At 32.4% G+C, this 19581-nt stretch overlaps 3 protein-coding genes across 3 annotated transcripts; all 3 read left to right on the top strand.

Annotated features, from left to right (window-relative positions):
* The first annotated feature begins 333 nt into the window (after positions 1–333).
* Positions 334–6238, top strand: LOC114417068 (sodium transporter HKT1-like). The gene is made up of 3 exons (XM_028382166.1): positions 334–1673; positions 4941–5150; positions 5640–6238. The coding sequence occupies exons 1-3, from the start codon at positions 358–360 to the stop codon at positions 5836–5838; spliced, it is 1725 nt and encodes a 574-aa protein (XP_028237967.1). The 5' UTR covers positions 334–357; the 3' UTR covers positions 5839–6238.
* A 1571-nt stretch (positions 6239–7809) lies between these two features.
* LOC114417067 (probable serine/threonine-protein kinase abkC) lies at positions 7810–13264 on the top strand. Its single transcript, XM_028382165.1, has 5 exons — positions 7810–8035; positions 9242–10547; positions 10958–11218; positions 12322–12477; positions 12840–13264. The coding sequence occupies exons 1-5, from the start codon at positions 8028–8030 to the stop codon at positions 12957–12959; spliced, it is 1851 nt and encodes a 616-aa protein (XP_028237966.1). The 5' UTR covers positions 7810–8027; the 3' UTR covers positions 12960–13264.
* A 2691-nt stretch (positions 13265–15955) lies between these two features.
* Positions 15956–19581, top strand: LOC114417066. The gene is made up of 6 exons (XM_028382164.1): positions 15956–16179; positions 16551–16615; positions 16720–16752; positions 16845–18045; positions 18351–18626; positions 19244–19581. The coding sequence occupies exons 1-6, from the start codon at positions 16117–16119 to the stop codon at positions 19310–19312; spliced, it is 1707 nt and encodes a 568-aa protein (XP_028237965.1). The 5' UTR covers positions 15956–16116; the 3' UTR covers positions 19313–19581.

Here is a 19581-nt window from a genome sequence, read left to right as displayed (position 1 = left end):
TTTTAACGGTCAAAAAGTTTATCACAACTAAACATAACAAAATATTAGTAAAATAAATGTCACGCATTATCTAATAATAATATTTAACGGTGAGACTAAAAGTGTTAACAGAATAAATTCAAGGCCTAAAATTATTCAAAATTTTGTTTAGAAATTAAAAATGAAAATTTTAAAAAATTTAGAAACTAAAAACATAATTAATCTATTAATTAATTAAAGAACATTATTTTAATTAGACTTACATGAGGTCACCAAGAGCCCACATGAACAGATGTTTTTTATTGCTTTATAAATTGCTCCCACTAGACCTACATCCTCACCAAGACCCTTCTGGTACTCGTTCAATTAAAAACAATAATGAAGAATTTTACCTACTTGAGCCAAAAACAACATCGTTTTTGTAGTTTTTTCCCACACAGCCTTGGATTCTTTGTCCATTTTCTAGCCTTCCATGTCCACCCCTTCTTCGTTCAACTTTGTTATTTCGTGATCCTTTCTCTGCTTGGTTACCTAGGTCTCAAGGTCTCAAAGCCTAGAACCCCCGTTAGACCAAACGACTTGGACCTCTTTTACACTTCTGTTTCTGCTTCCACAGTTTCAAGCATGGTAGCTGTTGAAATGGAGGTTTTCTCCAATTCTCAACTAATTCTCCTCACCCTTCTCATGTTTGTTGGTGGCGAAGTTTTCACTTCCGTGCTCGACCTTATATTTGCTAGGTATAAATTCACCCAAAGTGTCCAAAATAAAGTTCCCACCCATCATTCATATCAGACTCAATCAGAATTTTCTCCAGTGGAACATATATGTGGTTTAGACAAAAATAACGATAACACCAATCCTTTTTCACCCACAAAGAAGCCCCCAATTAATGCCAATCAAATTGAACTTGGTTTAGTTTCTATTCATCACTCAGAATCAGAAAACCACAAACCAAGTGATAGTAAACTTCCTGATACATATCTTCAATTCCTACAGATAAAAAAAACTAAAAGTAATATTAACGTTCCAAAGGGCACGGTAGAGTCCTTTAACGACAGTGATAGACTTAAGTATAACTGTCTTAGTTTCCTGACTTTTGTAGTTTTAGGTTACCTTGTTGTGGTTCAATTTGTTGGCTTTAGTTTTGTGTCTTTGTACATAACTTTGGTACCAAGTGCAAGACAAGTACTGAAAAACAAAGGCATAAAGATTGCAACGTTTTCCTTGTTTACCATAGTTTCCACGTTTGCTAGTTGTGGTTTCATCCCCACCAACGAGAACATGATGGTTTTCAAGAAGAATTCAGGGCTTCTTCTCCTGGTCCTCCCACACATCCTTCTAGGTAACACCCTTTACCCACCGTGCTTGAGGCTTGTAATAATGGCTCTGAAAAGGGTCACCAGAAGAGAGGAATACTCGCACTTGCTGAAGAATTTCAAAGACGTGGGGTATGATCACATGCTTTCTGCTCTTCATTGTTGCCTCCTGGTTGCAACTGTGTTGGGTTTCAATCTTGTTCAGTTTGTGATGTTTTGCTCTGTGGAGTGGAACACCAAAATCATGGAGGGTTTGAATGTGTATGAGAAAGTGGTGGCGTCGTTGTTTCAAGTCACAAACGCGAGACACTCTGGTGAATCTGTCTTTGATCTCTCCTCCATATCTTCAGCCATATTGGTACTCTTCGTTGTCATGATGTAAGTCATTACTACTCTATCTTTGTCTCCGAGAAATTATTAGATCATCTATGATGACCGATCAACGATTAACTTATCAGATAATCATTAACCAAGACTGCAAATGACATGATAATTTTAAGTTACCTAATAATTTCTTGTTCGGATTATCTAAGGTAACGATGCCTAATTACTAAAGTATATATAATTATATGTGAGCACTTATAGTTCAATATCACAAATACTTATTTGCATACAATTCAAATTCAATTATTTAGAAAATCAATTTTTGATGAAATTTTATTTATTTTTTAGTTAAATTTTAAATTAATCAAGATTTTTTTCCCTCGTGAACTTAATGGTTAAGATGAAAATAAAATATCACAAATACTTAACTAATATCTACTCTCACATTCTCATGTATGAAAAAAGTTATTGAATTGGCATTATTTTTAATACAAATTATTATATTCGCATTTAATTTTCACAAGTTTAAATTTTTAATTTACTTTCACATTTAATCTTTCTCATCTTTTTCTTCTGTCTTTCTTAACATAACGGAAGAGGGTTAAAATAATGCAAAAATTAAGAATATAAAAAAATATCAATTAAAATCATATGTAAAGAAAATAAAAATGTAAAATTGGTGTAAAATGGGCTGTAAAAATGTCAAATTCGATTAATAATAATAGTTCAGAATTTACGCATATCTTTTCTTGGTGAATTAAGTTACGAATATCTGTTGTACCTGAATTATGTTCTGAAGTATACATCTCAATTTAAAAAAAATTAAATCACCCTCTGTAATTTTTATTGTCTCCCCATCTAAAAAAATAGTATTTTAAAAATCATTAAAAAAATATCATTTAAAAGAGTTTTTTTTTAGATAACGCTTTTCAATAAAGAAAAAAAGAAGAAAAAAACGACTTGTATCCCCTATTTCAGAAATAACTAACAGCACAAGATATAGTAGTATATATACGTACATTCAGTTTGTTTTCAAGGCAATGCTACCTTTTTGTAAAATAAAGATATAAAAAAGTTTAATACTTTATATAAATTACTCAAACTTCTACCACTATGCTATGCTGATCCAAGGAAATGGTATTTGCACTAACAACTAAAATAAATTTTGAATAATATATTGCATTTTAGTGGCATAGATTATTGGTGGTTGGTTTTAACTATACGAAAAAAAAGTTTATTGGTGTTACTTGTTAGTTACAATTAGTGTTTGCAAGAGCACCATCCCATGCCACATGCAAAATAAAATCTAATGCCACGGAATTGGAAGAGTTTCATTATTTTATTACTAAAGTTGTATACGAGATATTGTATATAATTATTTTTTATATATTATCTTTAAATCTATCTACCGGTATATTATAACTGTCCAAACCAGGGAAAATGTCAACTCTAAATAAAATTTTCTTCCACTCGTGCTATCTTTATTTGCTCTTTCTAATATATTTTTTGCTACATTTTCTTAATATTTTTTCTTGTTGTGTAATAATTAATTATTTAATTTAGTAATTTTGTCCTCACCATGCATTGCATGGCCCACTTCTAATTTTTCTAATCATGTTAGCATTTTCAAGTTGACATTAATCACATTGCATGATAGGACATGCAACAAAATTTTGTAATCATTAGCTGTAACATTCCACCACCAAGGTATGCTATTGCGACCAGGGTCCTACGTACAATAGAAAGACAAGTAAAGAATCTCTTATATTCTATGATTAGAAATTAATTGGAAGCGTAAATCTTTTTTATATTTTTTAATTATGTATGACTAATATTATATAATTAAAAATAGTTAATTTTTGTAATATTTTTTAAAAAAAATAACATTTAAGTTAATTTATAATTAGTCAATATTAATGTAAAATATTTTACACTAATAAAATTAAACTCCTATTATTTTCATTAATTTTTTATAACACTTTTTTTTAATAAAAAGATAAAATAAAACAAGGAATGGATGTGATAGCAATAAAGAAAATATCATCGGAAAATATTATGCAAATTTTAAGTAATAATTAATTTGTGTGTACGTGTGTGTGTTTTTATAACACAACTGCGTGTTTCTTTCTTTTTCTTTTTTTCAGTTGTTTCACTTGTCTGTTATGATAGTTTATACATCTTTTAACTTGAAGATTTGACTACTTTGGGTACTCCCTCCTTGAGTCCTTGTCACGTTACTCATTCTTATATGTGCCTTTGGCATGTTATTATTGTTAAATATGATACTTATTTATAGTTCTTACCTTAAGTCGGGATATGATCGAATAATATATTAGATAGAAAATAACGATTTTTTTAATCTTAAACCATGTAATGATTAATTGATATTAATATATATATATATATATATATATATATATATATATATAAAACACATATCATTGTTCTAAAAAAAAGTATATCACATATTATCTCTGTTTCCTTTTGTCAAACGAACATTCAAATGCTTCTTTGACGGAATTTCAACTCACTAATTTTAACTGTAATCAACGAGCTTCAATATCACTTTCTTTACTGCACCGTATAATTTTATATATAAACTAATTTACGTTAATTGTAGCGTTAAAATCTTGTTATATAATTAGCGAATATTGATCATATTTTCTTTATCCGGAATATTTAGGAATTGATATCTATGCATAGTTTATATATTTATTCTCTTTGTATATATTTTCTTTTTTTTCTTGCTATGAATCGTAAATCGCAAAAAGTGAGTGTTGGCATATATTCTGTCCTCCCACGGACATGTGGCATATGAACTTGAATATATATCTAGTGATTTTGATTACTCAGAAAAGGAATTATGAGATGTGATTGACCACACAAATATAAAAAAAGGATTATAATTGTGTGTGAAGTAATAGGAATTTCATAAATTATCTTGAATTTCTTAATTTTATGAAGAATAGAAATTTCTATTCATGAAAATGCGCAATTTTAAGAGATCCAACATTTGCTTGATAATAATTTACTTATTTATTATTAGGAATCAAATTGATTATATTATCTAAAGATGAAATCGAATGAGTGTAATTCAATAAGCACTGAATTACGGTAACTAAATCTTGAATCAATTAGTTTATAATCGGTTCAAAAGATTAAAATTCGTAGGATACTTTGGATCTCATCAAGAAGTTAAAGATTCCAAGTGTGGTGGTTGAAAAAAAAATCTAGAGATGAACATGTGATTGCTGTTGAGAGATAGTAGTACATTCAACCAAATAATTCGGTGGATTTAATGTCATTTTATTTGTGTAACAGGTACCTCCCACCATACACAACATTTTTACCAGTAAGAGAGCACGAAAATGATGTGAAGAGAAACGAAAAAAGCGTAGTGGAGTGTCTTGTATTCTCTCAACTCTCTTACTTGGTCATTTTCATTATTTTGATTTGCATCACTGAGAGCAACAGCTTAAAAGAGGATCCCCTCAACTTTAATGTGTTGAACATCACCCTAGAAGTCATCAGGCAAGTAACCCTCTCTTTTCTCTCTTTCTCGAATATTTTTAATTTATCATTTTCTTATAATTTTACATTCTTTGCTTGATACACACATAACATGTGAAGTTATAAGATTAACTTTATAATTGAAGAAAAAATATGTTATGGATTCGAATCTTTCACAACTCCTACTAATATTTTAATAAAATTAATAATTAATATTTATGAATAAAATAAAAGGAAGAACATGCATATATAGTATGCCCCATACATCATACATGTGATGTAAAAGATTTTCTTAAAATAATTGAAAATTTGTTAGGTACCACGTTTCCTGTGCAGGATAAGGAATTGGATTTTCTCTCATTAGATTTGAAACAGTATGACTTTTACACTATAAAAGGCCCCTGAGAAAAATAACGCATAATATATTTTAATATGCATGTTGCTTCAATTCCTTGATAGTAGCTAGTATTACTTAAATGAAAACTATATTGTGGGAAAAAAAATGTGCAGTGCTTATGGGAACGTAGGGTTGTCAATGGGATACAGCTGTGCTAGGCAATTGAAACCTGATGCGACGTGCAAAGATTCATGGGTTGGATTCTCCGGAAGGTGGAGTAGCAAAGGCAAGTTCATCCTTATCTTGGTCATGTTCTTTGGGAGACTCAAGAAATTTAACATGAAAGGTGGCAAAGCCTGGAACCTCTCCTAGCACGGTGATATATATGAACACTACTCTCTAGCTTGCTAACTTTGTTCTCAATTCCTGCACTGCATGTGTATGAGTGTATTAAGATAGATTCAGATGGGAAATTATTATATAGTCTGTGTCACTATAGTTCAACCAGTCTTAATATTCCAACTATGTTATTATATAATAATAGGTTGTAATTATGGATATGTAGTGGTCCGAGACCATAAAATAATTTTTGCTAAAAGATAGTGATCGAGATTCTACTTTCAGAAATAACACCAATGTACAAATTAGTCAAATGTAGAAGCATCTCGATCTGGATATGGAGTCTTATATCCTTTTCTTTTCTCCACTTGTGTCCTCTTGTCATACTTATATTTATATATACTAAGTTAATTAGTGAAAAACATTTTGTATATTTCATTAGTTTGATCTAAAGGAAATTATTTGTGATTGATTTCATACAAAGGATATGCAACACGAAAATAGTTCTAAGATGTAGATAAGCACTGATGGATCCAAAAATATTATTTTATGGGAACAATACTTATATACATAAATTTGTGAGAACAAGACTCAATGTAATAGATTAATCTTTTATATTTTATTTCAAATGGGACAATTTATTATTATACACATGAATTTTATTAAGAAAATTGTAAAGTTAGTGGAGGCAATTGCTCATATCCATCCTTTTAATTTTGGTGATATTATAAAGAAAAATAGACAATTTATTTTTCCTTTTAGCGACAATTACTGCCCGGGACAGTAAGTGGTAATAGTGGCAATTTGAATGACCAGTAAAAGTACTTTTGTCAATTCTCAATATAGGTAAAAGTAGCCGGCTAAAACACCTAACTTCAATTTGTTCTCCTTGCCATTGCAATAAAAATATGTTTTATTACATAAGCAAGAAAATCATCATTTTTTCCAAGCCTGACCTCCTAAATTATGTCATGCTCAGCTTGAACCATTTCCCCTAATGTTAATGAACTACCACCTCCACTAATGAACTAAAACATACAATGTCTCATCTTATTCCTTCTGGTATGTACCTTCCATATTTCTTCACTCAATCAAACATGACAGTTACACTGATATTGAAATTGAACCAACTTTCCATTAAAATTCCACTAAACATGACAGTTACACTTTGAGTTAATTCAATTAAAATTCATCGTTTCAAATCAAAATATGCCTCCATTGCTATCAGAATCCACCGTGCCCACCCTTGAATTAACTCAATCAAACATGACAGTTACACTGATATTGAACTATCGTCTTAAAAACTAACAATCCAAAATCACACTAACTAATTAATATTAATAATTTTAAATTAAATCAACTTAATTTTTTAAAACTAAATGATCATTTTGGTTCCTAAACGTATAAATTGGTGATCATTTAGTTTCTGAAAGAATAAAAATTTGATTTAGTTTCAGTATTGTGTAAAAATTGTAAAATTATCAATAACTTATATTTTTTAGAATCAATTTGACATTAAATTGTAAAGTTTTGAGATCAAATTGTCATTAAGTTGTATACATGATATAATTATCAAATTTTAATTCATTCAAATTCTAGATTAAAATTTTCATTCTTTCAGAGACTAAATTATCGTTGATTTAATGCATTTTAGGTTTCATGTAAAATTATTGATTGAATCCATAATTGATTTTGGATGCATTTTGTTGGTTTTCACATTAAAGAAAAGTTCATAATTGATTATGGGTTCAAAATTAATTTTAAATTGAAATAATTTTAAATAATTTATGCGTTAGATCCACATTTTTGTACTGAATTTTACTTCTAACTTGATTTTATAATAAAAATATTCAAACATAAATCACATAATTTCAAAATTAATTTTATTTAAAATCAATTTTTTCAAGCACACACTTATACACTCTGAGACCAAAATGGTCTTTTACCCATTTTTAAACTCAACAATTGATCAATATAAAAATAATTTTCTTAAAAAAAATGTGGTCTGAAACACATGACAGGCCCATAGCCCAAACCAAATGAAGGGAACAGTGGCCACTGGCCACTTCGGGGATCCCCACAAACAACTTGACCAAAATTTTTGGTATTTCCGTCACAAACACATGTCAACGCCACCATACGCCGCGTAAGCCGCACCGTTCGAGGACGAGGAGGATGTTGTGTGCACCGTTGCACCTCACTGTCCTGAAACCCTCGTCACCATGTCAAGGTTCATCATCTTTTACCTTTCAATAAGACACTGTCTTTCAATTCTTATTAGTATATATATGCTTTCATTTTATTGTGTTAAAATCATAATATACTCAGTAATGCCACGCCTTCATCTTATTTGGATCATTCATGAATGTATTTCGAATTCTAATGCTAATAGGCTTGTTCTTGTTGCTTGACATTTGCTGTTTCAGTTTATTTTATCTTTCATATTTATGGTTCTTTCTTCAGTCCTAGTCGTAATACCTTAACGTAACCTCAAAGTGGATTGTTTTTTCTTTCAATAGTGTTATGAGGAACCTCTCTAATAGATGCTTGTTTGCATGGACCTCAATTAAAAGGCTCTAGAGGAACAGATATACTCTGCTACTGAAATTTCCCATTTTGATAATTTACTTTCAAAGCTAAAAAATCTCCCTTATTTTGGGAATTTCAAACCTTAAGGCTTTGGTGTTTTGCTTATGTGAGTTGCTTTATACCCCTGAATTTGACTTTATACAGAGGTTGGGGGCATATCTATTGAGAATGTAAGAAGTGTTAATCTTGGCTATATAAACACATATGGATGGTCAAAATTGTTTTAGTTCTTTTTAATTTTAAGGTTCAAGTATTCACTTTGTCCCTATAGTTGTCCTCATTTTTTAGTTTCAGTCCTTACACGAGAAAATTGTAAGTTTAAGTCCCTACACATGCATAAAATTAAGTTTTTGAACCTTTAATCCGTATGACTAATATCAGATAAAACTTCCTGACAATATAAGATTGCTACAAAAATTTTCTGGCAGTAATAAACTGTCACAAAAAAACTGTGCAGAGATTAAAACTTATAGTTTTGTTGTATAAGGACTAAAACTTAAAATAAAGACAACTGTAGAAACCAAATAAATTGTTTAACCATATGTTAACCATCTATTTGAACTCATAGGGTTGGCGCAGTGGTGTAAGGTCCCACTGCATTCACATGCAGGAGAACCTGTGTTTAATTCCCTCCACGTGCAACATTCCCTTAGGACAGCGGCAGTCATGCACCGCAAGTGATATTAGTCTCTGATTCAATGGGTTGGGGAACACCCGTGATCTCCAACCCAGAACCAAAAACCATCTATTTTTTATACAGTTAAAATTCACTCCTCCTATGCACTCAACTCTATGTATTAGCTTTGTTTGAGTTTTAGCATGTGAAGAATATTTATGTAATGTGCAGGCTTCTTGCTTGTGGAAACGTTAGAAGGTTTACACGTTCTGTTCACAAGACAGGCAGCTTGGAAGTATTTTATCCCATGGGGCCCCCTTACTCAAGATACAAATTTTTCTCACACTATAGACATGTACACAAAGGACAATTTCTATTCATGTTATTTAAATCGAAGGTTAACTTTTTGACGAGTTGCGGGGCTAGGAACTTGTATACCCTCCCTGCAAATAATGTAAAATATCATCATGGTCAAGTTGTTTGGAACATGATGTGTTTCCATAAAGGGCCAGCTCTACCGCCAATAGGTCAAATTGCCCGTGCGGTAAGTTTGGCTATGGTCAAATCAAATTTTGTTGTTCATGGTGTGATTGTCTTCATAATAGGAGAGCTTGCTTGGACACAAGGAAAATGGGCTGAAGCAGAATCCTTCCCAACAAGGGATTCACTTTATGTGCATGCACAAGACGGGCATGTGTATTTAACTGCAGCTCTCTTGGCAGCCATTGAGATTTTTATCTTGTTTCTCAGGGCTGCCTATTTGGTGATTTTGTTCTGTCCTTGCATAGCTATGGCTCCTTTAGTTGGTTTTTTTGGCACTCAATTTAGAAAAACATGGATTCATGTTGTTCGAGTTACACTAGAAAAAGCTGGTCCAGCGTTCATTAAGTGGGGTCAATGGGCTGCAACCAGACCTGACCTCTTTCCAAGGGATCTCTGTGATGAACTTGCAGAATTTCAAACCAAAGCGCCATCACATAAATTTAGCTATAGCAGAAAATGTATAGAGAATGCATTTGGTCACAAATTATCTGAAATATTTGAAAATTTTGAGGAGGAACCAGTAGCTTCAGGTAGCATTGCTCAAGTTCATCGAGCTACACTAAAATACAAATTCCCTGGTCAGCAAACCAAGCCTGTTGTTGTAGCAGTGAAAGTCCGACATCCTGGGGTTTCTGAAGCAATTAAAAGGGATTTTATCCTTATCAATCTTGTTGCCAAGATTTCGTCTTTCTTCCCCAATTTGAAGTGGTTGAGACTAGATGAAAGCATACAGCAATTTTCTGTTTTTATGATGTCTCAAGTTGATCTTTCAAGGGAAGCAGTGCATCTTAGTCGGTTTATCTATAATTTCCGGAGATGGAAAGATGTTTCATTTCCAATGCCTCTGTATCCCCTTGTGCACCCTTCTGTTTTGGTAGAAACCTTTGAACAAGGTGAAAGTGTTTTGCACTATGTTGACCAGCCTGAAGGACATGAGCATTTCAAAAGCACCCTTGCTCATATTGGAACACATGCTCTTTTAAAGATGCTTTTGGTAAAATATTCTGAATTCTCCATACAATTTATTTTGTTTGCTTTACTTCATAACTTCATATTGGAACATCTGATATTAAGAAAACAAAAAGCAACATTAACATTCTGAAATTCCTTATTGAAATATTCTTGGGGGGTTTAGGACTGGAGGATGAAGTTGTAAAAGAATAAATGATGGATCCTTTGAGGATTTTACTAAAGAAGATTCTTGATCTTCATTTGAATTTTGAATGGATGTTTTGTTCAATTTTTTTCTTTCTTAAATGCTTTTTAGCATCATAGAGATCCAGAACGATCCTTCCTTTTCCTTGCAGTTACAAGTTATATGGCTAATTTTTAATATTATGAATATAAGCAGACATTTGAGTGAAATTATCAATTGCCTTCTCTTAGATATATCTCTTCTTTCAGGTGGATAATTTTATCCATGCAGACATGCATCCTGGAAATATTCTTGTCCGAGTAGGAAAAAGCAAATCAACTCTCTTGAAGTCAAGGCCTCATGTCATTTTCCTTGATGTGGGCATGACTACTGAACTTTCTAAGAGAGAACGAGAATATTTAGTCGAATTCTTCAAGGCTATAGCACTTCAAGATGGCCGCACTGCTGCAGAGTGCACACTTAGATTATCAAAACGTCAAAATTGCCCAGATCCGAAATCTTTCATTGAGGTAAAAATATTGTCATGTTTTTTCTGCATACAAGTTGTATTAACATCCTGATATCTTATTAACACTACCTTTTGAATATTGTTTTATATTAACAAAATTGTAAATTTGGTCTCCCAATTTGTCTCCAATTTCGATTTTGGTCCTCCTTTAAAATTATTGACGAATTTTGTCCCCCTATTTTATCCAATCACGCAATCTTAGTTCCCTAGTCCAGAATTGGACACTGTTACAAAGGAATGTTGACTGTCACGTGTCACGTTCTTATTGAATGATGATTGTCACATGTCATGTTCTGATCGACCAATGACAACAACAATGCATTTCATCTTCCATGGAGTTGACATCCAATCAGAACATGACACGTGACAGTCATCATCCAATAAGAATGTGACATGTGACAGTCAACATTCCTTTGTAACAGTCAACATCCAATTTTGGAATGGGGGATCAAGATTGGATAAAATAGGAGGACAAAATTCGTCAATAATTTTAAAGGGGGACCAAAATTGAAATTGAAAACAACTAGGGGGACCAAAAATGTAATTTTGCCTTTTTTTATATTTACATTTGTGACAAATTTTATACTTTACTTGCCATCCTATGTCTGAAACACAGCCATTCATATGACTTCTGATCACCAGTTGCAGATTGAAGGTCTGTAGTTGATAGATACTTTGAAGTTTTGGACATTAGTGGTTCACAAATTTCCAATAAGTAATTGGGCTCAAGTGTTTTCAACATCACCAGAAAACCTAGGAATCCTTGTTTAATGGTCAAACCCGTTTCCTATTTTATGGGGATTGCATACCACTTAAGAAAAATGCATGTTAATTTTGCACTCCTAGTCTCCTAGTCTGAGCCCGCAAGTGTGCCTAAACATTTGTGCACACATCATATTATGCATCATCTTCAAGACAATATGGTGAAAGATTGTGTTTGTTTCTTCTTTTTTTTTTTTATGTATAGACAGTATAGTCTATTCTCTTGCATCTCCATAACTGTTGTACAGTTGACAAATGATTTAGAGCTGTTTGTCACACGTACTTATTTCAACAGCAGTCTATACTTTTCTTTTCACAATACAATCTCTTACCATTTAATAGGAGGTGGATAAATCGTTTGAACTTTGGAGGTCCCCAGAAGGTGAATCTGTCCACACTGCTGATCGTATGCAACAATTGCTTGAGCATGTTAGGCGCTGTAAAGTTAATATCGATGGCAATGTTTGCGCTGTGATAGTTACCACATTGGTCCTGGAGGTAAGTTCTCCCTCTGAATCACCTTTATAAAGTATTCTTCACACCTATACAAATGAAATGAATGTTGGCAACATGAGAAATGTTGTTTTTGTGCATTGCTATTGGTATGGAAAATTCTCAACTTTTTTTATTGACTATGACATATCACTGATCAGTATATACTTTGCACATGTAAAATAGCTGATTATTTTAAAATGTAGAGAGTATGGTGGAATACTTGTTTAAAAATGCACAACTTTTCATCACCACCTGAGGTGTAAACCATTATTTTGCATATCCATCTTTGTGAAGTTCTGATTAGTGGAGATGGTCTGTTGATTGTCTTTAAACATGACGAAGGAGCTTACTTTCTGACCTTTTAGGGTTGGCAGCGAAGACTTGATCCAGAATATGATGTGTTGCACGCTTTGCAAGCACTGCTATTTAAAGCTGACTTGGCAGAGTCTCTATCTTATGCCATTGAAGGATTGGTGGCTCCATGAAAGGGCCATTATGTTTGCCCAAAATTTTGAAAAATGGTGGTGCAGAAGTATTAATGATAAATTGCTAATTGCTTACCTACAAAGGATGATCTTCCAGTTTTCAATGCTGTTTTTTATTTTTTATTTTTCCCTTCTATTCTTAATTGTGTTTCTAATAACACGCTGGGAAGTGGGAACTTGGCATTGGGAATGTTTTTGAAATAACTTGTTTTTGATATTAGCTCATGATGTAAAATTCAACATTCAATACAGCTTTGTAATAAATTTATAGCATAAATAGAATGTTTTTCAAGTATTATAGAACCCGCATAGGACCCGCAAAATTAAGTTAATTACTCACTTAAGTAATCTTAGCATTAAGTGAATTTCAGGTAAAGTGTTTAAATTTATATGAAATTATAAGGCTTCACAAAATTATGATAAACAATCCTTCTAAACAACTATACATTGTATATGCCCTTAGAAATTTCTCATGCTACCTCCATACATTCCTTATGATTTGTGAACGGTTATGATATTTTTGCTGGTTATAAAGGTAATTTTAATGTCATGCAATATACAAGTTTGTGGTGTATAGATAACATTTTTTTTTTACAATAATTCTCTCAATTTTTCTTATTTCATCTGTTTATTCCCTTAAATTTTATTGCTGGTATTTTCTTGCAAATAAGCCCCAATAATTCATTTTTTTCTTTAATTGGTGCAAAATGTGCAATGTATTAAATACTCAAAATGCTAAAAATCCTCTTCAATCTTCAAATTCTCCAAATAACCCAAACATGTAAAAAAATTTCCAACTTTCATTCTTTCTTTCCACCAAACATTTGAGTTTCTTACCAAAGTGAAATGAAATTTTCATTTCCTATTAGTCTCGTCATGTTTTGTGGTGTTTCAACCAAGAGTAGTAGTGTGAAAATTGTTCTGATCAAGTGTAAACATCCACGAGATGTATATCATGATCTTTAGTTCTTTCATTTTTCTCCCAAATTAACTTAGAAATTAGAAAATATTACAAATTATTCTGATCAAGTCGTTGTGCAAATTCTAAACAAAGGTTTGCAAAAGATTTGTCGAAAAACTTCTAATAAAAGATTTAATTGCGAAGACAATCGGGAGCTGAATAAATATTCAAGTAATTTCTGTCGTTGCTCCATTACCATTTGAACTCCTAAACATGTAGTGTTTAGAGAATGAATGAAATATAACATCCCAACATTCATTACCGCTGAGAAAAGAAAACTCAGCCAATTAGGTGGCATGACATGTTCATGGTTTGAAACATTCACCCTTCTTAACACCTAACATTGAATTAATGGTTATTCACCTCTAGTTAAAAATTAAGATAGTTATTAATTATTTATACGACGAAAAATTTTCTAGTTAACTAAGGTTATTTATTTAAAATAATCAGTTCATCACAACTATGCATTATTTCATTTATTGCTTGGAAACAAAGTGACGGCCCAGCTATATTCTTTTATACTAATATAAGAATTAAGAAATAAATAGCTTCAATAGAAAATAAATTACAAACAGAGTATTAAAATGCTAATTTAGTGGATGCGTACATGGAGTCATCAGCAATGGGAAATGATACTATGTCATTGTAAGCCACCTCTTCAAAATTCGCATCAAATCCCACTAATGACATAGCAGCAGGACCTTATATATTATATAAATAAAAACAACAGTAACACGTGGGCACACTAGAATTTAGTTTTGACACAATTTTGTGTGTTTGATTTCCATTAAACAAATTATCTGCTTGTTCTCAATTTGAAACTCTGATATCATTTGAACAGAAAACTTCCCACATACACCCATGACCCCATCAGGTAACAGCTCTTCCCCAGACTAGTGACCTTTGCTATGATATCAGCAACGTCAATATACACATCTGAAGGAAGAAAAATGTTAACAATATGTATATAGATCAAAAAACTCTTTCAAGAAGAATAGTAATCTTTTTGCCTTTAATCATAAAATCTTTTTAGAAAATTTATTTGTTTTTTTATAATATTTTTTTAAAATTTCTAAATACATTAATTATTTTTTCTCTTAAACATCCTTACTTAATTATTTTTTCTCTAAAATTATTAAAAAAAATTAAGTAAATAGAAAAATAAGAAAATACATTTTTAAAATAATAATATAAACAATTAACATATTTAATACAATTAAAAAGCCTCTTATAAGTAATTACAGATGAAATATTTTTTAACGTAAATAGGCATATCAAGATCAAACATACCAAGCTTTTTGGGTACCGATCCTGCCCTCCATGTATGTAACACAAGGTAATCAGGAAATGAGGTCAGACCTGCTGTCCTATTGAATAATGTTGTTTCAGGATCAAGATAATTTTCAAAAGCTCTAATAATACGATTATAACTATATTATTGTTAGCCTACGTAACTGTAAATAAATTTAATTTCCGAAAGAAAGTAAATTTTGATTTAATTTTAAATATCTAAAACTAAAAAGTATGATAATTTTACCAAACTGTTAATTTTTTAGGATCAATCTGTATTAAGTTATAATTATTTAAGACTAATTTAACATTAAAATATGCATAAGAATGTAATTATCATATTTTTCACATTTAAAACTTGTCAAATTTATTAATTAATGAGATAACATGTTATCCTATAAAAAAAGAGATAACATGTTATCATTAGAAGGCCGTAGTGTAACAAAACTTTCAATTAAATGTACAAAACAAAAATACTTTCAATTATTATTGAGCCTTTTATTATTATTATTATTATTATTATTATTATTATTATTATTATTATTTAAAGTAAATGTTAAACTTTTTAGTATTATTTGTTTAATTGTTATCCTCCAAGGCCCAAGCTCCAACATTTTGAATGGGTTGCCAACGGTCAAATATTCCGAACCATCCAAAAACGAACGATCCCACCCGTACATCAAAGCAAGCTCATATCATCCAACGGCTCTTAACTTAAAACCGAAACAAGTCCCAAACGCAAACCAATACTTTGTCGTTTTACATTCCCTTCTTCACCTTCCTCCACTTTCACGCGCCATGTTCTCCCATTTCGACTCGACAGTGCTGCTCTCTGCGGTTCCTTAAATTTGCAACAACAAGCAAAACTCACACTCGAAGCGTTTCTCGCATCGCTTCTTGAGAATAATGGAAACTTCTAAGAAGAAAGCGATTACGATGAAGAAGAGTTTCGATCCCTGGGCTTTTCTGGTAATTTTTCCTTTCACTTGTCGTTCTTTTCATTTTCGTCACCATTTTTAGGGTTCCGATCACGCCATTTCTTAAAATCTGTGGTTACATTGGCACATTTATAATTGATCGCACAAGTTCAGAATGCGGATGAAAAGTATTTTCGGTTTGTGGAACAATGATGATTTTATTAGATTTTCAATTATTATTAATAATTATTATTACTACCAAGGCATCTGTGTTAGATTCATGATGTTTATTCAGTAACTTTTGTGCTTTCAATTTGTATATCTCTGTTTGTAACTGTTGCTTTTTGTTGTGGTGGAGGTATTCTGAGTTGTCTATTGTTTTGTGATTGTATTTTTGGTGTGTTGCAATTGCATGACATATAGGAGCATATTGAAGCACCTATGTGGGTGGATTTGACTCTTGAAGTTAAATCTGGATGTGTAGACACGTGAGTTTTCTACTTTTCTTATTAGATTTAGTGTTTGGATTTTTCTTTTCTTTATTGAATTATCATATTTGTCGTTTTGATTTTTAAATTTTTTGTTGTTGCAGAGGTGATGATGAATGGTTCAACACAAGTCACCCGTAAGGAACTGTTTGTAATATATTTTTTGGGGGTTTTGATATTGGACTTGGGGTTTTAATGTAAATGGTGTTTTGCGACAAATCATTTTCAGGTTCCACCAGATGTCTGCTAGAGAGTTAAAATCTAGGTTTTCTCACGGCGAGGAGATATTGACATCAGGGGTTGATTCGCCAGAGCTTCCTTCTTCGGTCTCGAGATCTAGAGGCAAACACTACAACAACAAGAAGTGGGAAGGTATTGATCTGAATAGTTTGTTAGATAAACAGAAGGGTTTAAGTAGGAGAGGTTTCCAACAAGGTTCCAGCTTTGGCCAGGAAGTGAAACCCAAACCAAATTCAAATGTTAACAAGCCAAAAGGTGGGAAGCTGGGGTTGGCTTTTGAACGGAAGTCCAGAGGAAAAACTGACTCTATGGTCAATTGCAGCAATCCACCGAGTAGTTCAAGTTCTAACCACAAGTGTGAAGGAAGCACTGCAAGGAGCACAATTACATCTGAAAACACTCAGAAGTATAGGGAGGTATCTAGCAAACCATTTGATCAGAAAAGAAGTTCATCAATTAGGAGGGTTAGTCTTGGGAAAAGTTGTGTTACGAGAAAAGTCTCAAGCATTCTGCCACAGAAGGAATGTTTGGAGGTGTCTAGTCAACCGTGTGATCAGAAAAGTAGAAGTTCATCGGTTATTAGTGTTAGGAGAAGTTATGTTTCAGGAAAAGCTTCGAAAGTGGAGATTGGTGGTGATAGCACTGCAAGGAGCATGATTACATCTGAGAACACTCGGAAGTATAGGGAGGTATCTAGCAAACCATGTGCTCAGCAAAGTTCATCAGTTGGGAGGGTTAGTCTTGGGAAAAGTTGTGTTACAAGAAAAGTCTCAAGCATTCAGCCACAGAAGAAGTGTTTAGAGGTGTCTAGTCAACCATGTGATCAGAAAAGTAGAAGTTCATCAGTTATTAGTGTTAGAAGAAGTTATGTTTTGGGGGAAGCTTCAAAAGTGGAGAGTGGTGGTGATAGCATGCGATCAAGGGGTCGTAAATCATCTTCTAGGAAGTCTAGTATTGGTTCATGTTCAAACCCTGGTTATGAAGTTAAGTTTGTGTCAAGGCAGCAGAGAGAGAAAATCACCATTGATAAAGGTGAGGTCACTATGAATCTTGCAGTTAAGAACCGTTGCAAGCCCAGTGAAAGATCAAAGACATCTACCATTTCAGTTGAGGAAGCAAAATCTGGTAACAGAAAGAGAAATAGCATCAATTTTGCAAAGCCAGCATACCATCGAACAGCAAAGTCATTGGTGAGAAGCTGCACTGTCCGCCAGTCACATGCAATTCTATTACGTTAGACAAAAATTCTTGTAAATGGTGTAGGGATCTATCCCTCTATGAAGCTCAAATTAATTCAGTATTAAGAACCGTTTTCAGTTTTCACCAAATGATTGCAATGCACCAGATTTAATTTTTTGAGTGCATCCCTTTTCTTCAAGTTACAGTTCTCTAGCTACTTATCACAATATTCTCTTTTGTATCTATCCTCAAATTTGTTATAATTTATACAATTTAGAGTATATGTTTATCAATGATGGTGGATTTGCATTTGTAGGTCCAATATTCCTCTGCAAGTTCAAAGGCTTTGTTACAACACACAGTCAATAAAGAAAACACTTGTATTGGTGGTGCTAAGGAGAAACTAAGAACTACCAAGGTTAAGAGTTTGACAGCCAAGGGAAAAGAGAATGTTTCAAGGAATGTGGCGGTAAATCAGAAATGCATTTCAAGAGGTGCTTCTGCAGGGGGCCTTGTTAGAAGTCATAGAACTACAGAACACAATCATCCACAGAAGGGTGACAAAGCAGGATCAACTGCTTTGACAATTGTGGTAATTCTTTATTGTCAATTGATTTGGTGGACAATTCTTTATTGTTTCTATCAAAATATCTTGTTTCAGACCACTGTCAGAGTCAGACTTCTATATGTCATAAATTATTATCAAAAAACCTTATTGAATGTGGTGAAATGTTGAAACTTTAGTTAGATGCATGATATCTTCCATTTTTTCATCTTGATATGTACAATATCCTTTTGTTAATACTTAAATGCTATTGTCAAGGACCAATTCTCAAGAATGACTTTTGTATTTAGCTGATATAACATGCATGTTAATGTTTATTCACAAGACTCACCAATAGAACTTTTTGAGCATTCGTGTCAAGCTATCTAAACAAATATTATTTTGTTTCTATATTTATTTTTAGTGTTTTTTATGAGGGATGAAATTTTATAATTGTTGCGATGGACATGCACTAATATTAGCATCCTATATTTACCTTGGAATTATAACTTCCCTATGGTCTCAGTTTATGCCTCTTGATCTTGCAATAGAATGGCACTACGATTGTTGTAAAGTGCTTTTGTTTTCTTCCCCTTTCCTCTTGCGATATTGTTGAAGTGCTACTTAGCAAATATTCCAAGTCTAATGCAAGTCCATCATTGCAGGGAAGAGATAACGATCAACATGAGGCAAAGAACCAAATTAATCTTGCCAAAAGCATTTACCTACGTTAGAGGAGCACAGCTGCGTGCTCGTTTTAGTTTTTCTTTCAGGTGATAAAAAAAATTAGACCATGTCACATGCCTCAATGAAGCCTTATATTGGTTTGTGCTGGTATGGTTATGATCCCATCCTGCAATTTTGGTGATAAATTTTAGTTGCTTCTCTGGCAGAAATATCAACCTTAAGTCTCTTTTGTTAATTGATGTAATTCAGTGAATTCACGTTTACCTATTTTCACATACGTAAATATAAGGAAAATATTGCATGTTGTTGCAGTGCA

This window comes from Glycine soja, chromosome 6 (genome assembly GCF_004193775.1).
Source record: "Glycine soja cultivar W05 chromosome 6, ASM419377v2, whole genome shotgun sequence".
Classification (NCBI taxonomy): domain Eukaryota; kingdom Viridiplantae; phylum Streptophyta; class Magnoliopsida; order Fabales; family Fabaceae; genus Glycine; species Glycine soja.
Note: the sequence above shows the minus strand (reverse complement) of the source record. Positions and strands in the feature narration are given on the sequence as shown.